Here is an 18,014-nt window from a genome sequence, read left to right as displayed (position 1 = left end):
CCATCTTTCTATCACTTGACAAATCTGTAGGTATGTATCCAATTTATAGTAACCTTTTATAAAGGGTAAAAAGTGGCTACCAATCATTAAGAGCAAAAAAATCATCATTTTCAACTCTTATCCAGGCACAGAAATAAACTCATTTATGTACATGAATTTTCTAGGTAAGTAGACTAAAACCTGAATTGGTCAAAATGGAACTCACATGGGATGTATTCTAAAACCAATGCATGAAAACCACACATACAACACAAAAATCTTCTTGCTCTTGGGAGAAATTTCAACATTGCTCCTGAACAGTCTCACCTGTTTCATAAACTGGATTAGAGATCTTCTATTCTGTTCCCAAAATTTTGGCAGATCTTTCTCAAATGGGTATTTTATGCAACCTAGTTCAATAGTCACTTCAAAACAATTTGTTTGTAAATAGTTCCAGTCCTGCATACCACCTGGAAGATAAAAATTTTATACCAGTTACTCTAAAGAAGTTCTAACTAGCTCAGATCTCAAATGGTAAGCAACATTCCTAATAAAAAGCCAAAATCATCTTTTATCAGCACAGTTAAAAACTGATAATGCATTCATTTAAAAGCTCTTTGATGTCTATGGCATAGGTAAAACATCTGTACTTCCACATTCAAAAATTCAAGTGTAGCTCAAACTCCTCTTATTAGCATATCTAAGGTTATCTGCAATACCAAGAGGTAAAATATAATACTTTCGTCAAGTTTTAGAACATTATTTTTATTCAAAGTGCACCAAATATAAAAATAGTTGAAAAGGTAATTTAGATGGTTTAAACTATTTATATAATATTTTTAAGATAATTCCTTTTCAAAATTAGAAAATCAGTAACAAACATACCATTCAGGGGGACAGAAAATCCATCAAGTTATATAGCCTTGATATAAAAGAATGTTTTACCTGGGACATTGTACCAACTAGCTCCATTTGTTATTCCATGAGGAAAATATTCATTAGGGTACATATTTTTGCAAGGTCTACCTTGAAACATCTGGGAATTTTCCTGAAAAAAAAAAAAAAAAGAATCTTTACTTGTATTTGTTTGTATCTGCGTCAAAAAAACGGGAAGGAAAGACAGGAAGAGTGATCTCCAGCTGGATATATATGGGGGTAAATGGCGTGATGATGGGAAGGAGAGAGACTTTTCAATGTATAGCTTTTTATGCCTTATAAAAATGTTGAAGGCTTCATTTATTACTTGTAATTACAAGTCATATAAAAATCCAACCAACCCAATTCCTCTCAAAAACATAACAGTTCATATTCATACTTTTATTTCATGTTCTCAAGAAGCTTCAGGTCCAGAAAAGGTAATTCACATACAGTGGGGAGTAAGCATCTTTTTTTTTTTTTTTCTTTTTAGGGCCACACCTGCGGCATATGGAAGTTCCCCAGGCTAGGGGTTGAATCGGAGCTGCAGCTGCCGGCCTATGCCACAGCCACAGCAATGTGGGAACCGAGCCATGTCTGCGACCTACATCACAGCTCATGGCAATGCCAGATGCTCAGCCCACTGAGGGAGGCCAGGGATCAAACCTGCATTCTCATGGATACCAGTCGAGTTCATTACCACTGAGCCACGACAGGAACTCTGGGAGTAAGCATCTTTCTCTGACTTTCTGGGGACTAAGAGAACCCCTCTGTGCTTGGACTGCACTGTACAACTATTTCATCCTGTTACAAATAGCTGCACCTTTTTCTTCCCTAAAGACAATGCACTACTCCTTAAAATGGTTTGTGTCTCTCTGTCCTTGGTATCTAGCAATGTCTAGCACGGCACATGTACAACTGCTTGCTCAGTAGAGAGTAAGAAAAACTGCCATAGAGGCACACGCACACACACACAAAAACAAAACAAAACAAAAACAACCAAGAAACCCACTATTGGATGCTAGAGGAGAGAAAGATTATTTCTAACGAGGGTGGCAGGGGAATTTTCCTGAGGAAGTTAAGCTTTGAAAGATGGTCAAAACTTCATTTCTCTCTTTTGTAAATAGAAAAAAAAAGTATGAAAAGGTATAAAGAGAAAAATAATTTCTCATTTTTCTATCACTGAGAATTATTTAACTTTAAAAAATATGAACAACCCTCTTTCATAAACTTAACATAACAGTGATCCCATCACCCCGTTATCAAATGAAGGTTATTATTTTAGGTTGTGGAATATTTGTGTACGTGCTCTTTTGCTCTCTGGCTTTCCCACTAAAGACTTCTATGTCTCCATCTCCACTGTATCTATCCAGTCAATTATAAGTTATATAGATGTAATACTGTACTAATACAGTATGTATATTACAAGTCTACATCAAATATGAAACATTTAAAGGGTAAATTAAAAACATAAATAGCATTTCTAATATATTCTTCCTACATCTTAATGGATCATCTAGTATAAATCTCATTCTAGACACCAAAGCTCTAGGCAATCACTGTTAACATTTTGACTTTCTTTTCAGAGTATTAAGGAACCAATGAAGATTTCTGATGAAAAGGTAATATACGATATATTCATGGCTCTAGGAAGATTATTCTGATAACAATGTGAAAAATGGATCAACGCCAGGGAGACCCATCAGAGTACTACTGAAATAATCCAAGTGAGAGATAACAAGCACATGAAAGGTTGTGACAGTTTTATTTTACCATGTGTATTTTACTTTCTCCTTTAATTCTCACTATCCACTGTGATAACTTTTTAAAAACCTAATTAAAATTTTTGTCTTTTTTTTTTTGCCATTTTCTTGGGCCACTCCCACGGCATATGGTGGTTCCCAGGCTAGGGGTCGAATTGGAGCTGTAGCCGTCAGCCTACGCCAGAGCCACAGCAACGTGGGATCTGAGCTGCGTCTGCGACCCACACCACAGTTCATGGCAACGCTGGACCCTTAACCCACTGAGCAAGGCCAGGGATTGAACCCGCAACCTCATGGTTCCTAGTCGGATTCGTTAACCACTGAGCCACAACGGGAACTCCAAAAACCTAATCAAAATTTTTTAACGCAAACAGTTTGACAACTTAAAGATGACTGGGGGAGAGGATGTAGGTGAATTCTAACAAACATTTAGAAGAGTTAATATCTATCCTTCTCAAACTGTTTCAAAAAACTGCAGAGGAAGTAATACTTCCAAACTTATTCAGTAAGGACAGCACCACCCTGATACTAGAACTGGACAAAGACATCACAAAAAAGAAAATCACAGGCCAATATCACTGATGAACATAGGTACAAAAATCCTCAACAAAATATTAGCAAACTTAATCCAACAATACTTTAAAAGAATAATACACCATAATCAATTAGGATTTATCCTAGGGATGCAAGAATTTTTCAGTATTGGCAAACCAATCAATGTGATACAACACAGGAGTTCTCTTGTGGCACAGTGGTTAAAGATCTGGCATTGTCACTGCAGTGGCTCTGGTCACTACTGTGGTGAGGGTTTGATTCACAGTCTGGGAACTTCCACATGCCACAGGGGTGGCAAAAAAAAAAAAAAAAGAAAAGAAAAGAAAAGAAAGAGAGAGAGAGAAAACAGAGAGGGAGAGAAGAAAAAATGTGATACAAAACATTAAAAAACTGAAGAATAAAAACTGTATGATCATCTCAATAGATGCAGAAAAAGCTTTGGACAAAATTCAACATCCATTTATAAAAACTCTCCAGAAAGTGGGCACAGAGGGAACATACTGCAACATAATAAATGCCATATATTGCAAACCCACAGCTAGCAGTGAAAAGCTGAAAGTATTTCCTCTAACATAAGGAACAAGCTAAAAATACCCACTATTGCCACTTTTATTCAACATAGTATTGGAAGTCCTGGCCACAGCAATCAGTTAAGAAAAAGAAATAAAAGGAATCCAAAATAGAAAGGAAGAGGTAGAACTGTCACTGCAGATGACATGATACCTTATATAGAAAGTCCTAGAGATGGTACCAGAAAAAATTACTAGAGCTCATTAATGAATTCAGTAAAGTTGCAGGATACAAAATTAATATACAGAAATCTTTTGCATTTCCACACACTAACAATGAACTATCAGAAAAAGAAACTGGAGTTCCTGTCATGGTGCAGTGGAAAGGAATCCGACTAGGAACCATGAGGTTGCAGGTTCAATCCCTGGCCTTGCTCAGTGGGTTAAGTATCCAGTGTTGCTATGAGCTGTGGTGTAGGTCACAGATTCGGCTCAGATCTGGGGTTGCTGTGGCTGTGGTATAGGCTGGCAGCTGTAGCTCTGATTAGACCCCTAGCCTGGGAACCTCCATATGCCATGAGTGTAGCCCTAAAAAGACAAAAGACAAAAAAAAATCAAGGAAACACTTTCACTTATCATTGCATCACAAAGAATAAAACACTAGGAATAAATCTACCTAAGGATGCAAAAATACCTGTACTCAGAAAACTATAAAACGATGATGAAAGAAACTATAAACGACACAAACAGATGGAAAGATATACTATTTTCTTGGATTGGAAGAATTAATATTGTTAAAATGACTATACTACCCAAGGCAATCTACAAATTCAATGCAATTCCTATCAAATAACCAATGGTCTAGAACAAAGATTTTTAACATTTATATGGAAACACAAAAGACCTCAAATAGTCAAACAATCATGAGAAAGAACAGAGCTGGAGGAATCACGCTTCCTGATTTCACACTATATATTACAAAGCTACAATAATCAAAACAGTATAGTACTGGAGTTTCTGTTGTGGTGCAGTGGAAACAAATCTGACTAGGAACCATGAAGTCACAGGTTTGATCCCTGGCCTTACTCAGTGGGTTGAGAATCCAGCAGTGTCATGAGCTATGGTGTAGGTCAGTTTAGCGGCTCAGATCGACATTGCTGTGGCTTTGGTGTAGGCTGGCAGCAACACCTCCGATTTGACCCCTACCCTGGGAACCTCCATATGCCACAGGTGCAGCCTTAAAAAGACAACAACAACAACAAAAAGCAGTACAGTACTGGCACAAAAACAGACACAGTTCAATGGAACATATTAGAGAGTCCAGAAATAAAGCCACATAGTTATGGCCAATTAATCTATGACAAAGGAGCCAAGAATATACAATGGAGAAAAGACAGTCCAGTCAATGAGTGGTGCTGGGAAAATCAAACAGCTACATGTAAAAGAATGAAATTAGAACATTCTCTAATACCATACACAAAAATAAAGTCAAAATGGATTATGATGGAGGATAATGTGAGAAAAAGAATATATACATTTATGACTGGGTCACTTTGCTGTACAGTAGAAATTAAGAGAATATTGTAAATCAACCATAACGGAAAAAATAAAAATCATAAAAAATGGATTAAAGACCTAAATATAAGACTGGAGACCATAAAACTCCTAGAGAAAAACATAGAGAATGCTCTTTGACATATATTGTAGCAATATTGTTTTTGGCTCTCTCTCCTAATACAGAGGAATTAAAAGCAAAAAGAAATAAAGGAGCTCTAATTGAACTTAAAAGCTTTTTTCACAGCAAAGGAGACCATCAACAAAACAAAAAGAAAAACCTGCTGAATAAGAGAAAATATTTGCAAATTAGATGACCAATAAGGAGTTATATCCAAAATTTATAAACAGTTCATACAACTCCACATCAAAAAAACAAGCAATCCAATTAAAAATGGCAGAAGACCTGAATAGACATTTTTCCAAAGAGGACATACAGATAGCCAATAGGTGCATGAAAAGATGCTCAACATCACTAAGAAGCAGGGGAAGCAAATCAAAGCCACAATGAGATATCACCTCACACCTGTCAGAACAGCTATCATCAAAAAGAACACAGATAACAAATGTCGGCAAGAATGTGGAGAAAAGGGAGCCCTCATACCCTGTTGATGGGAATGCAAATTGATACAGCCACTGTGGAAAACAGTAAGGAGGTTTCTCGAAAAACTGAAAATAGAAAATAGCGGTGCCATATGACGCAGCAATTCTACTCCTGGGTGTGTGTGTGTGTGTGTGTGTGTGTGTGTGTGTGTAATATACATATCCAAAAAAAAACCCCACCCTAAAACACTAATTTGAAAAGATGCCATGCACCCAATGTTTACAGCAGCATTATTTACAATTGCCAAGATATGATAACAACCTAAATTTCCATCAACAAATGAATGGGTAAAGAAGCTGTGGTGTGTACACACACACACACACACACACCATACACACAATGGAATACTACTCAGCCATAAAAAAGAATTAAAGTTTGCCATTTGCAACAACATGGATGGACTTGGATGGTACTATGCTAAAGTGAAGTAATTCGGAGAGAGAAAGACAAATACTGTATTATACCACTTATATGTGAAATCTTAAAAATACGACAAATTAGTGAATACAAAAAAAAGAAACAGACTCACAGATATAAGAAACTAGTGGTTACCAGTAGGGAGAGGGAAGAGAGGGGGGCAATACAGGGGCAGGGGATTAAGAGGTAAAATAAGCTACAGGGATTTATCGCACAATACAGGGAATATAGCCTATACATACATATATACACATTGCTTTTTATATATTTATATATAAATAATATATAATATTGTATATTATTATATTATATATATTATATTATTATATATTAGCTTATATAGTATATATTGCTATATATAGCTTTATATATATTTATAAATATATAATTATATTATATAATAATATTACATATTTTAACATATATATTATGTGTTATATATTATAATATGTAAAATCAATATATATATATCATATTTTATCATATATTATATATATATATATGCATACACATATATATTGCTTTTTAGGGCCACACTGGCAGCATATAGAACTTCCCAGGCTAGGGGTCAAATTAGAGATGCAGCTGCCACCTTATGTCATAGCCACAGCAATGTGGGATCCGAGCAGTGTTTCTGACCTACATCACAGCTCACAGCAACACTGGATTCTTAACCCACTGAGTGAGGCCAGGGATCAAACCTGCATGCTCATGTATACTAGCCTGGTCTGAAACACGCTGAGCCACAACGAGAACTTTGCCAGTATTTTATAATGACTATAAAGGGAGTATAACCCTTAAAAACAGTGAATCACTATACTGCCATACATTGGTAACTTATATAATATTATACATCAACTACACTTCAATAAAAAATTAGGAGGAGGAGTCTTGTTGTGGCTCAGCATTAACAAACCTGACTAGCATTCATGAGGATGGGGGTATGATCCCTGGCCTTGCTCAATGGGTTGAGGATCTGATGATGTTTCGAGCTGAGGCAGAGGTTACAGATGTATCTTGGAATCTGGTGTTGCTGTGGCTGTGGCATACACCGCAGCTACAGCTCTGATTCAACCCCTAGCCTGGGAACTTCCATATGCTGCAGGTGTAGCCATAAAAAGAGAAAAACACAGAAGAAGGGAAAAAAGAAATGAAGATGGGGTAAATAACAATAAATAATAATTGGGAAGACAGGATCAGAATGAACACACATCAGATTACTCACAGGTCTACTTTAGTCCAAGGCAAAGTGATCTACTGAGAACAAGATGAACAATGCTGGCATTGAAAGGCTCAGGTAGAGGAAAAAGGCTTAAAATCACCATAGTGGGAAATGAGCCAGGGAGCCAAGTACCAAACATGAAATATTGCCAGGTAGAAGGGAGGGCTTAGCTGAGGTTAAAGATAACTACATATATGTAACGTAGTCAATTGCCATGACTGTGCGATCTTTCTGGGATGTAGAAGAGAGATGGTTATAACTACCAAGGAGTGGACATGGTCAGGGCAGATATGTCAAAAGGGTGTAAAAGATCCTAAGGTGTAAGTGAGAGCATCATTGAAGGGTATGTCCATGGGTCTCGTCTGAATAGAAAGGAAATCAAATCAAAAGGGTTAAAGGTCAAAGAAAATAAAAAGAGGCTAAGGAATGAGATGTCACAAAGAGCGTGAAAAGTGGAACTGTAAGAATGGGCAGAATATGCTAGAGATATGTGTACGATCTGCTCACTTAGTTTTTATTTTGATGATTTGAAGGGTATCACTTTTATTACTTCATGTACTTCCCTCTAACAACGGCATGCTCAAATGGAAGATGATTATACTTTAAAGTGAAATAACTGATGAACCCCCCTGCTAGAAACTGAACAATCTCACAAGATCCACTTGTGGAGAATGAGGGAGTGGGAAAAGCTGTGATTAGAGAACATAGAGCTGAAGTAATAATCTTCATTTATTTATAACCAATAAAGTCACAGACTGAGTCAGCAGCAAGACCAAAAATTGAAACTAACAAGCCTAGTTCCCAAGCCTCAACTTTTAAGTTGTTTTCTAAGAACAATTTTTTAATTAAATTCTCATACACAAATATAACATTTCTGACTGTAAAAGTAAAAACGTGTGCTCATTATAGGAAGTTTAGAAAATATAGAAATTTCTACCTGCTCCCTTGCAATATGTTACTAAGAGGCTCTTAAATACCTTAGACCACAGGCTGCCCCCCCCCTTTTTTTTTTCTCTGTAAAGGGCCAAATAGTAAAAATTTTAGGCTTTACAGGCTTGAAAGCATCTGTTGCAACCACTCAACTCTGTATCCACTGAGATGATAACAGTTTTTTTCTTTTTAGTCTGTTAATATGGTGAATTATGCCAACTTATTTTCTAATGTTGAAAGAGAAAGCAGTCACAAACAATATGTAAAAGACTGGATATGGCTGTACGTCAATAAAACTCTATTTACAAGAACAGGTGGTAGGCTAAGTTTGGTGCAGGAGCTATAATTTGTCAACCCCACCTTAGACTACTTTACCAGGTTATATTTAAGTGCTTGCCAAATGAAATAAACTAGCATGCTAGCTTCTGTTTGTTTAGTTTATTATGTTCCAGGTACTATGTCTGGAAACTGTAGATGAGAATACATTACCTGAGCTTAAAGGCTAATGTAGAAACACATGTTGTACATTAAAAAGTGAGGCGAGAGGAGGTCCCTTTGTGGCTCAGTGGTAATGAACCTGACTAGTATCTATGAGGATGAGGGTTCAATCCCTGGCCTCACTCAGTGGGTTGAGGATCTGGTGTTGCTATGAGCTATGGTGTAGGTCACAGATGTGGCTCAGATCTGGTGTTGCTGTGACTATGGTGTAGGCCAGCAGCTGTAGCTCCAATTCAACCCCTAGCCTGGGACCTTCCATATGCTGCACCTGTGGCCCTAAAAATTAAAAAAAAAAAAAGAAAAAAAAAGTGAGGTGAAAAATGGGAGAAAAGAGGTAAGGCTGTTCAAAAGGAATCATGGAAGGCTTAAAAGAGAAGAAAAAACTTGACCTGAGTCTTGCAGGAGTTTGTTTTAAGGCATTTTAATTAAAAAATAATTTTTATAGCATTATAAGTTTAAGCACAAGCCTACCTTGGAATAAGAAAGTGCTATTTGTTGAAACACAGCATCATCTGGTGATTTACTGTATGTGGCAAGCCCTTGCTCATCATCATCAAAAGGGTAGTTAACCACCAAAGAACCTACCAGAGAAATGAGGAAAAGGTATTGTGTTATTTCTTTCAAGATGGAGCATCAACATAAAGCAATCTTTTCACAGTACTGCTGGCAGTAGGAAACCAATACAATTTTCCAAGGCTGCTTTTCTCAAGAGAAATGAAAAACTTACTAATTTCCTCAATAGAAAATCTAAGTGTATAAGTGAAATATTAAATAGCTATGCATGACACTTAAATGCTGCCTTCACTGGAAAAGCCTTGGGAATTCACCTGAACTTATGGGCATAATTTACACATTAGAACTGAAATCGGAAATATACAGGCTTAATTTAAACAATTTTGCTTTTATAATACTTTGGATCAGAAAAATTAAGCAAAATTTGATACTTTTTCAGTAAAATTCAGACATTATAAGCTCAAGGAATTTTAAAATAAGAAAGAACCCTTGAAGTCCAATCAAGCCACCCTCTTCATTTTGCAGACATGGCATCTAAAATGAAGAGGCTAAATAACTAATGTATGGATAATAGAGCCAGTCCACACCTTCATTCAGAAAAAAATGCTAAAAGTTTCTCTTATGCTCATATCATAAATTAGTCACCTGGAGTTATATCCCATGATTTTTCACGATCTCAAGTGCAGAGAAGGATGGATTAAAACATATATAAAGGAAATCAGCTTCCTTTGTGCTCCCCATAACGCATAATGCAGTTAGGGTGCTTCGTAGGCAAGAGCCCTGAGCCCATTCCCCCTCACAGAATCGATTCTTTTATTTTCCTATTAGGCACACCATTTCCATTTGTCCATCTGTCCATTTATTCTGCCTCTATTAGGACATTCAACTTTGCCTTTTTTGTCAATGCCACTTCCTGGGCATGGAAGTGAAGAAACATATTCAGCCTTAATACAGATAAAGTAATCCTGTGATAACAGATACCATCAAACATTCACATATTAAAATTTTTTTTCTTTATAAAGCGAATATAAAGAACTATGGTCATCCTATTCCCAAAACAGTTCTAATAAGAATAACTGTATTTAACACCTGATGTTAGGCAAATCACTCAAAAAAATTTCAATTTCACCCTGGATCTATAACCCATATTTAAAAATTACAACAGAAAAGAGTCAACTTCTACTTAATACTGTCTTTCAAATGGCTAATCTTCTAAGGCCAAAAAATTTTTTCTAAGGTCATAAAAGACAATAGTTTATAATAGTTTAAATTACTATCAGCACAAAAAGCATGAGGAATAAAAAAAGATAAATTTTACTTCATCAAAATTAAAAACTTATGGAGTTCCTGTTGTGGCTCAGCAGGTTAAGAATCCAACATAGTATCCCTGAGGATGCAGGTTCGATCCCTGGCCTCACTCCGTGGGTTAAGGATCTGGCATTGCTGCAAGCTGCAGTGTAGATCATGGATGCGGCTTGGATCTGGTATTGCTATGGCTGTGGTGTAGGCTGGCAGTTACAGCTCCGACTAGACCCCTAGCTTGGGAACTTCCACGTGCTGCAGATGTGGCTGTAAAAAGAAAACAGACTTGTGGTTGTCAAGGGGGAGAGGGAGAGAGTGGGATAGATAAGGAATTCGGGGTTAATAGATGCAAACTATTGCCTTTGGAATAGATAGGCAATGAGACCCTGCTGTATAGCCGTGGGCATTCTGTCTAGTCACTTACGATGGAGCATGACAATGTGAGAAAAAAGAATATATACATGTATGCGTAACTGGGTCACCATGCTGTGCAGTAGAAAACTGACAGAACACTGTAAACCAGTTATAATAGAAAAAATGAAAATCGCTATTAAAAAAAGGAAAACAAACAAAAAAACCCCAAAATTAAAACTTTTGCACATCAAAAGACATTATTAAGAAAGTTAATCACATATTTTTTTATGACTGGCTTCTTATCACTTAGCATGTTTTCAAGACTCATTTACGTTGTAGGATGCATCAGTACTACCTTTTCATAGCCGAATAACATGCAATTGTGTCTCACATTTTATTTACCCAGTCATCAGTCAGTGGCCATTTGGCTTATTTACACTTCTGGGTTTTTATGAATAATGCTACTGTGAACATCCAGGTACAAGATTACTTGTAGACATATATTTGCAGTTCTCTTGGGTACTGACACTTATTCACACAACCCTAGGTGGAAACTGGGATGATTTTTAATCTTGACCTCTCATCCTATTCAACTGATAAATTCCTGCTGAATTATATGAAGCTGTATAAGCTCAGATACTGCATAAGAATGAGGTCACTGTGCTGCAGTTAAATACACAGCAGAGAAAAGATAAGAGAATGTCAAAATCCAAACCCACATAAAAGGGCTTATTAAATTTCAGGGAGAAATAGGACTAAACATTTGGATCTGTTAGTATTTAATTTTTATGAATGACAATGTTACTGAATTCCCAGTGAGAGGGATAGATATAAAACATTTGGGAGGGATAAATACAAAACACTTGAAGAACTAAGTGACAGAGAAATGGAGGGAGATGGAGGAAAAGGGAAAGAGAGGTGGAGAGTGAGAGACAGAGAAAGAGAGACATGGGGGCTGGGTAGAGGGAAGGAGGGAAAATGGAGAAGTGCGGGCAGAGGGGAAGGGTGAGAGAGAAATGGGGAAAGAGCCAAGAAACTGGCTTAAAAAGTAATGAGGAGGAATTCCCGTTGTGGCGCAGTGGTTAACGAATCCGACTAGGAACCTTGAGGTTTCGGGTTCGATCCCTGGCCTTGCTCAGTGGGTTAAAGCTCCGACGTTGCCGTGAGCTGTGGTGTAGGTCGCAGACGCGGCTTGGATCCCGTGTTGCTGTGGCTTTGGTGTAGGCCGGTGGCTGCAGCTCTGATTGGACCCCTAGCCTGAGAACCTCCATGTGCTGTGGGAGCGGCTCAAGAAAAGGCAAAAAGACAAAAAAAAAAAGTAATGAGGAAACATCTTTATTGTTGCCTATCATAAAAGCAATAACAGGATACCTGCTTTAAGACAGCCTGAGACCACAAGCACATAAAATTTCACCAGGATATTCAAATACTCTCAACAAGAATGAATTAGTGGAATATCAGGTTGTTACCTCCATGCAGGTTTGCTGATAGTACAAATGGATAGGACTTCATCCAGCTCATTACAGCAATTGTTTCTGGTTGGGTAGGATCTGTGATCTGAATGAACTGGTCTGGGAAATTTCGGTTCAGGTCAAAGTTGTTGCTGTTGTTTCTGCCAATCACACTTATCGAATCTCCTGTGTGATAAAGGATTCCAATTTAAGCCAAGGTTCACTTACATTTTAAGTCAACACATACAACTTCAGCTATCTTAACTCAAAGGTTAACACGAACACACCAGGCTTCACTATGACCAAACACACCATGACTGAAACTGAGCAGGACCCGGTGGAGTCCCCTGTCTCCCCTGTTTCTTATTTGTAGAAAAAAGGCTTTAGTCTCCGAGGCCCTCCCCGAGTTCCAAAGAGCAAGCACAAGCAGTTACTAATTAGGGAAATGAGGAAATGTAGAAACAAAGGAAAAGCAGTTAAGCAAGAGAAGTAATGAAAAGAGTTCGGGATAGCAGAGTCCTAGTTCTTCCTCCAGGGGTATATATAACAATCTGACACGTATCTTTGAGTTGTTCTGCAGGAACAAAGACTCCCACCCAGTAGAGGAAGGTGACTACAAGCTGAGCACAAGCATGCGCAACCCAGATTGGTTATAACCAGAAAGTTGGTGATGAAGATTCCTGAAACTTACCCTTTTACTTCACCACCAACCAATCAGACAAAGTCATGCACCGTGTAGTCCTCACCCCAAATGTTGTCTTTAAAAATCCTTCCCTTAAAGCCACTGGGGCGTTTGGATCTTTTGAGCATGAGCCACCCATTTGTCCTGTTTGGTGCCTACAAATAAATACTGTACTTTCCTTTACCCCAACCTGGTGTCAGTAAATTGGCTTTGCTATGCAACAGGTGAGAGGACCCAAGTTTGATTAGGTCATGTGATTAAAACACATGTCATTTTTACACAGTTCATTTTAAAAATGTGTCTCTTCCAAACCTTTTGAAGCGAGAGATAAAATCATTATCTTATTACTTCTGCCTCTGGTCATACGTGGAGGGAAAAAAATCCCATCAGATCAATTATATTAAAATATTGCTCAGTTGCCAACAAACCACATACAAGGACGTGATCACAGTGCTGAGAGGTGGACTCTACGGTATGGGTTTACAGGTCACTAAAACACCATAAATAAACAGAACACAAATAAATGAAAAGAAAAAAAGGTGCAGCATGCTTACATTAAAGTGATCACGAAAAGGTAAAATTAGTCAAGAACACAATTGGAAGTTTAATGTGATGGAGGAGAAAGAGCTCAACTTAAGCTTATTTCACTTTACTAAGGGATGAGAGCCTTGTTATTGTCATTACCAAAACAAACAAACAAACAAACAAAAAACAAAAAAAGAGAACTGCATGTGAATGAAGAAAACCTACTGGAGAGCTCACTAGAAGTAAGTAGTTCCATCTTTCAGGAAGGTCTCGAGGGAGGAATGCAGAAGGGATTTGTGAGGCTGACAAAAAAAATCAGGTCCTTAGGGAAGGAATATACATAATATAAGGATTACCCTGGTCCTTCATTAGTTGATACTTTCAGTGTATAGTCTGGGACAGTAATATGCACGTGGCTGCATAGTTGCATTGTGGTATCTATTCTCTTCAGTGGTAGCATTGCATGGAAGGAATCACTGGTTAGGAAAAGATGGATTTCACTCTCCTAGTGCCCTGCAGTTGCTCTCGCTGCCCTTATGAGAATGCCCTGGGAAGAGACAGGCTAGCCCAGAGGAGGCAGAGGAATGGGAGGTCAATAACTCAGCAAGTTTAGAATACATATACTTGGGAAGTAGAACTGGGAGTCAAAACAGGGTCACTGGCTTAAAAAAAAAATCGAGTCCAGCTTTCACTTATGAGATACGTTCCCAACACAGGAATTTAACAAAAATTACTGTTAAAATGGAATGACTTGTAAAAATCTTATTTTAGTAAATAAGAGCCATTACTAAAGCGGAGAACTCCATTAAATGTAAACTTGATGACACAATTGTTGCATGAACTAGTCTAACAAGAATACAAAAGCTAGAAGCAATGATAAGTTTTAAGAATAAAATAGGAAGAAATTCCAGGGAAACCACCAGTTCAAACTCTTTTCTACCCCCAAATAATCATGTCATATAATAAAAAGAGTAGGCACTGGAGTTCCCGTCGTGGCTCAGTGGTTAACGAATCCAACTAGGAACCATGAGGTTGCAGGTTCAATCCCTAGCCTTGCTCAGTGGGTTAAGGATCCAGCATTGCTGTAAGCTGTGGTGTAGGTTGCAGACGCGGCTCAGATCCCGAGTTGCTGTGGCTCTGGTGTAGGCTGGTGGCTACAGCTCCGATTGGACCCCTAGCCGGGGAACCTCCATATGCCGAGGGAGCGGCCCAAGAAATGACAAAAAAACAAACAAACAACAACAACAAAAAGAGTAGGCATTAATAGACAGCTTAACTCTTTACCTTCCTGGGCTTTTTCATACCCATCCGGATTCATGGATGGCATAAGGTGAATCCTAGTGTTAAGAACCAAATCTGTTACTTCGGGATCAGTTCCAAAGTTCTTACAAAGGTATTCGATGAGGTTCAACAGCAGTTCTCTTCCGACCACTTCATTTCCATGCATATTTCCAATGTACTTAAATTCTGGTTCACCTGAAAACAAAACAATTACATGGAAGATTTTTTTCCTCTTCATTTATCCTAGACTCTCTTTACTTTTTCCCCCAATACATACAAAGACCCTGAACTAAAAATTTAAGAAAGGATATATTTTGGCAAAAGAAATAGGAAAAAGCATCTTATAATATGCTGTAATATCCTCATTAATATATATGTCTAAGCCATATGTCATATAATATGAAAATAAAAATACTATTAGCAGAAAGAATCCAATCTATGCAGTATATTAAATACTGGGCATAATAAGGATTTTCAAATAGATTTTCTTCTTTTCTAGCAAAAGATTGGTTACATTTTCTTTGATCCAGTAATACTATAGGTGACCTTTCTAGATGAAACAAAGCAAACATAGCACATAGCTCTGAGAAGCAACACTGAAATTAAATGTAAAACTACACCAATTACCTGGTTCATGGACACCTGGATTATCAGATATCTCCATTACATAAAGTTCTCTTGACTCTACTGATTTTCCTAATGAATAAAGCCGGGTGATGTTAGGATATTCATTGGCAAACCTTCTCAAAAAGATTTCCATATCAGGGAAATGGTGGTGGTGAAAGTCCTGTGGCTGGACTGGCTGGTGGGAGGACTGTGTTCCAAGAGCACTATTAAGAATAGCAACTGTGCTAGCGGTTACTACAACCTCAGTTGCGGCAGGGATTAATGAAGCCACAGTTGGCCGAAGGGAAAAATTCACGTTTGCAGCTGGTCCTTCTTTCACAATTATATTATTAATAGTCAGTGGCATATACCTGAAAAGAAAAATTTGAAAAAGTAGATGGCTTAGAGTTGAATTGAAACTCACACTGTTTTAACCTGATAAAAGTACAATAGCCTTTTTGTACTCTTACACAGAGTACGCTATCAACACCCAAATCAAATAAATGCGTAAAGTCAAGACTTTCAGGATGTTATCTCACAAAGAATCCTGGATCAACCCTTTAAAGAACTGTTCTCTTGCCATCCTTTCAGGTTCCACATGTTAGAATGTTTACAAAAAATTATATTCCAAGGAGAGAATAGGATGAAAATGGAGGTCATTAATCCATTGTAATCACTGCTACAATACTCAAAGTAGAGGTAAATTATTCAATCCTTCGCAGTACCTTATCAAACTGACATTCCAACTGCTTGATCAAATAGGAAAGTTCAAAACTGAAGGTAAATTATTCGCTAAAGGTAAATCCTTAGCAAAATGACCTTCCAGAAGGGTTTTCAGGGGAGGTTGGAAAACACTCATTTCATGTATTAAAAAGCTTGAAGATAAGACAGCTCTTCAAAATGTCTGAGTTTCTTCTACCCTTCAATTAACCTTGAGGCAATGCTTTACACAGTTGGCCATCAAAGTTTTAAAACTGTCCTTCCTCCCAATTTTACAACTATGCTTCCTATCCAGTTGTACTATTAATGCAACAAAAGACTCCATAACTATTTCCTTATTATAAAAAGGGGAAAAAATCAGAAAACAAGGAAAAAGAAAAGCCAGATACAGTAAATAACATTCCTAGACTATATTTCTATATTAGACATAAACAAAAGCTTGACACTTTAAGAGTCTAAATTCTTACCCAGTTGAAACCGCTGTAATGTTATAAGTTCCAGGAACAAGTAATCTGTGGAAGTCACCAAATCTTCCTGTCGTGATATTATGACTGATACCAGCCACTGAGATGGTTGCATTCTCTAAGCCGGCCCCTGTTACTGAATCTTTAACAAATCCTTTAACTCCAATGTGGACCTAAAAAAACAGGATCAAAGTAGAATGCTCAGAGACAATCAATTTGGAAGGCAAGAGAGAATAACCTCTCTGCACTGATGGTAGAATTTCTAAAAAATAATGTTATTCCTCTAGCTCCCTGAAACATTTTTTCAATCTCTCCAAGTTAAAATAAATTATAGACTTAAGTCACCTGAAACCTGAACTGGTAAAATGCTGTCGAAATTCCCTCTCCTCAAAGCCGGACTTCTATGTTTCTCAACAAGACATAAGTAATAATTTCTAGTATATCAAATAGTATATTTAGCCTGCTGATGTTAAAATTAAACTTATGTCCATGGTTCATTTTGTGGTAAAAGACCTCCAGCAAATATCACATGGCATTATAAGAATCTGGTAGTACAAATTTTGCTAGTTATTTCAGGTTGTAAGTATTGTAAGACAGTCAAAGGAAACCCTCAGAGGAAAAGACCTGGGGGGGGGGGGGTAAGGGTAACAGAGGCACAGCTACAATATGTTCTAATAGATTCTAATGTAACATTTCCTAATCTACAATCTTCAGTAATAAAAACAGATAAATAAAGGGTTTCTAGCATAGATTGTTATTCATATACACAAATTTACCCCTTATTTAGTCAATTATTTCCAGCCCCAAACCTTCCATTCAGCTACTTTTACCTTTTCAATCAATGTGATCAAAGACTCACGATTATTCTCCCATTCTTGTTTAAGCTGCGAGGCAGGTGGGTACTTGCAACAAGACAGTTCTAACGTGATCTCAAAACAGTTGGCCCATACATAATTGTAATCTTGCATACCACCTGAAACATGAAGGGAAAAAATAAGTTTATTTTCAGAATTTTACTCCCCAAAAGATCAAAGAAATTAAATCAGCCATCTCAGCATGTATAAATTCTCTTTTCATTAAATCATTTGAAACTGGACAAAGCTCTTGAAGTATAGAAGAAACTAATAAGGAAGGTGAAAGAAATACACATTGAAAAGGAAGATACGTAAA

General features: G+C 37.4%; 1 protein-coding gene across 1 annotated transcript in view; it reads right to left on the bottom strand.

Moving 5' to 3' along the window:
* Nucleotides 1-18,014, bottom strand: part of CPD (carboxypeptidase D) — a 70,544-nt gene that overhangs the window by 20,967 nt on the left and 31,563 nt on the right. Inside the window, exons 3-10 of the mRNA XM_047756876.1 lie at nucleotides 17,675-17,817; nucleotides 16,848-17,017; nucleotides 15,682-16,031; nucleotides 15,058-15,249; nucleotides 12,585-12,752; nucleotides 9,418-9,527; nucleotides 925-1,027; nucleotides 307-449 (exon numbers count right to left, since the gene is read on the bottom strand). Of these exons, the coding sequence (XP_047612832.1) occupies nucleotides 307-449; nucleotides 925-1,027; nucleotides 9,418-9,527; nucleotides 12,585-12,752; nucleotides 15,058-15,249; nucleotides 15,682-16,031; nucleotides 16,848-17,017; nucleotides 17,675-17,817 (1,379 nt within the window). The remainder of the gene's footprint in view (nucleotides 1-306; nucleotides 450-924; nucleotides 1,028-9,417; nucleotides 9,528-12,584; nucleotides 12,753-15,057; nucleotides 15,250-15,681; nucleotides 16,032-16,847; nucleotides 17,018-17,674; nucleotides 17,818-18,014) is intronic.

The sequence above is a fragment of the Phacochoerus africanus genome, chromosome 14 (genome assembly GCF_016906955.1).
Source record: "Phacochoerus africanus isolate WHEZ1 chromosome 14, ROS_Pafr_v1, whole genome shotgun sequence".
Lineage (NCBI taxonomy): Eukaryota > Metazoa > Chordata > Mammalia > Artiodactyla > Suidae > Phacochoerus > Phacochoerus africanus.
The sequence above is the reverse complement of the archived record's forward strand: the minus strand, read 5'-3'. Positions and strand labels throughout refer to the sequence as shown.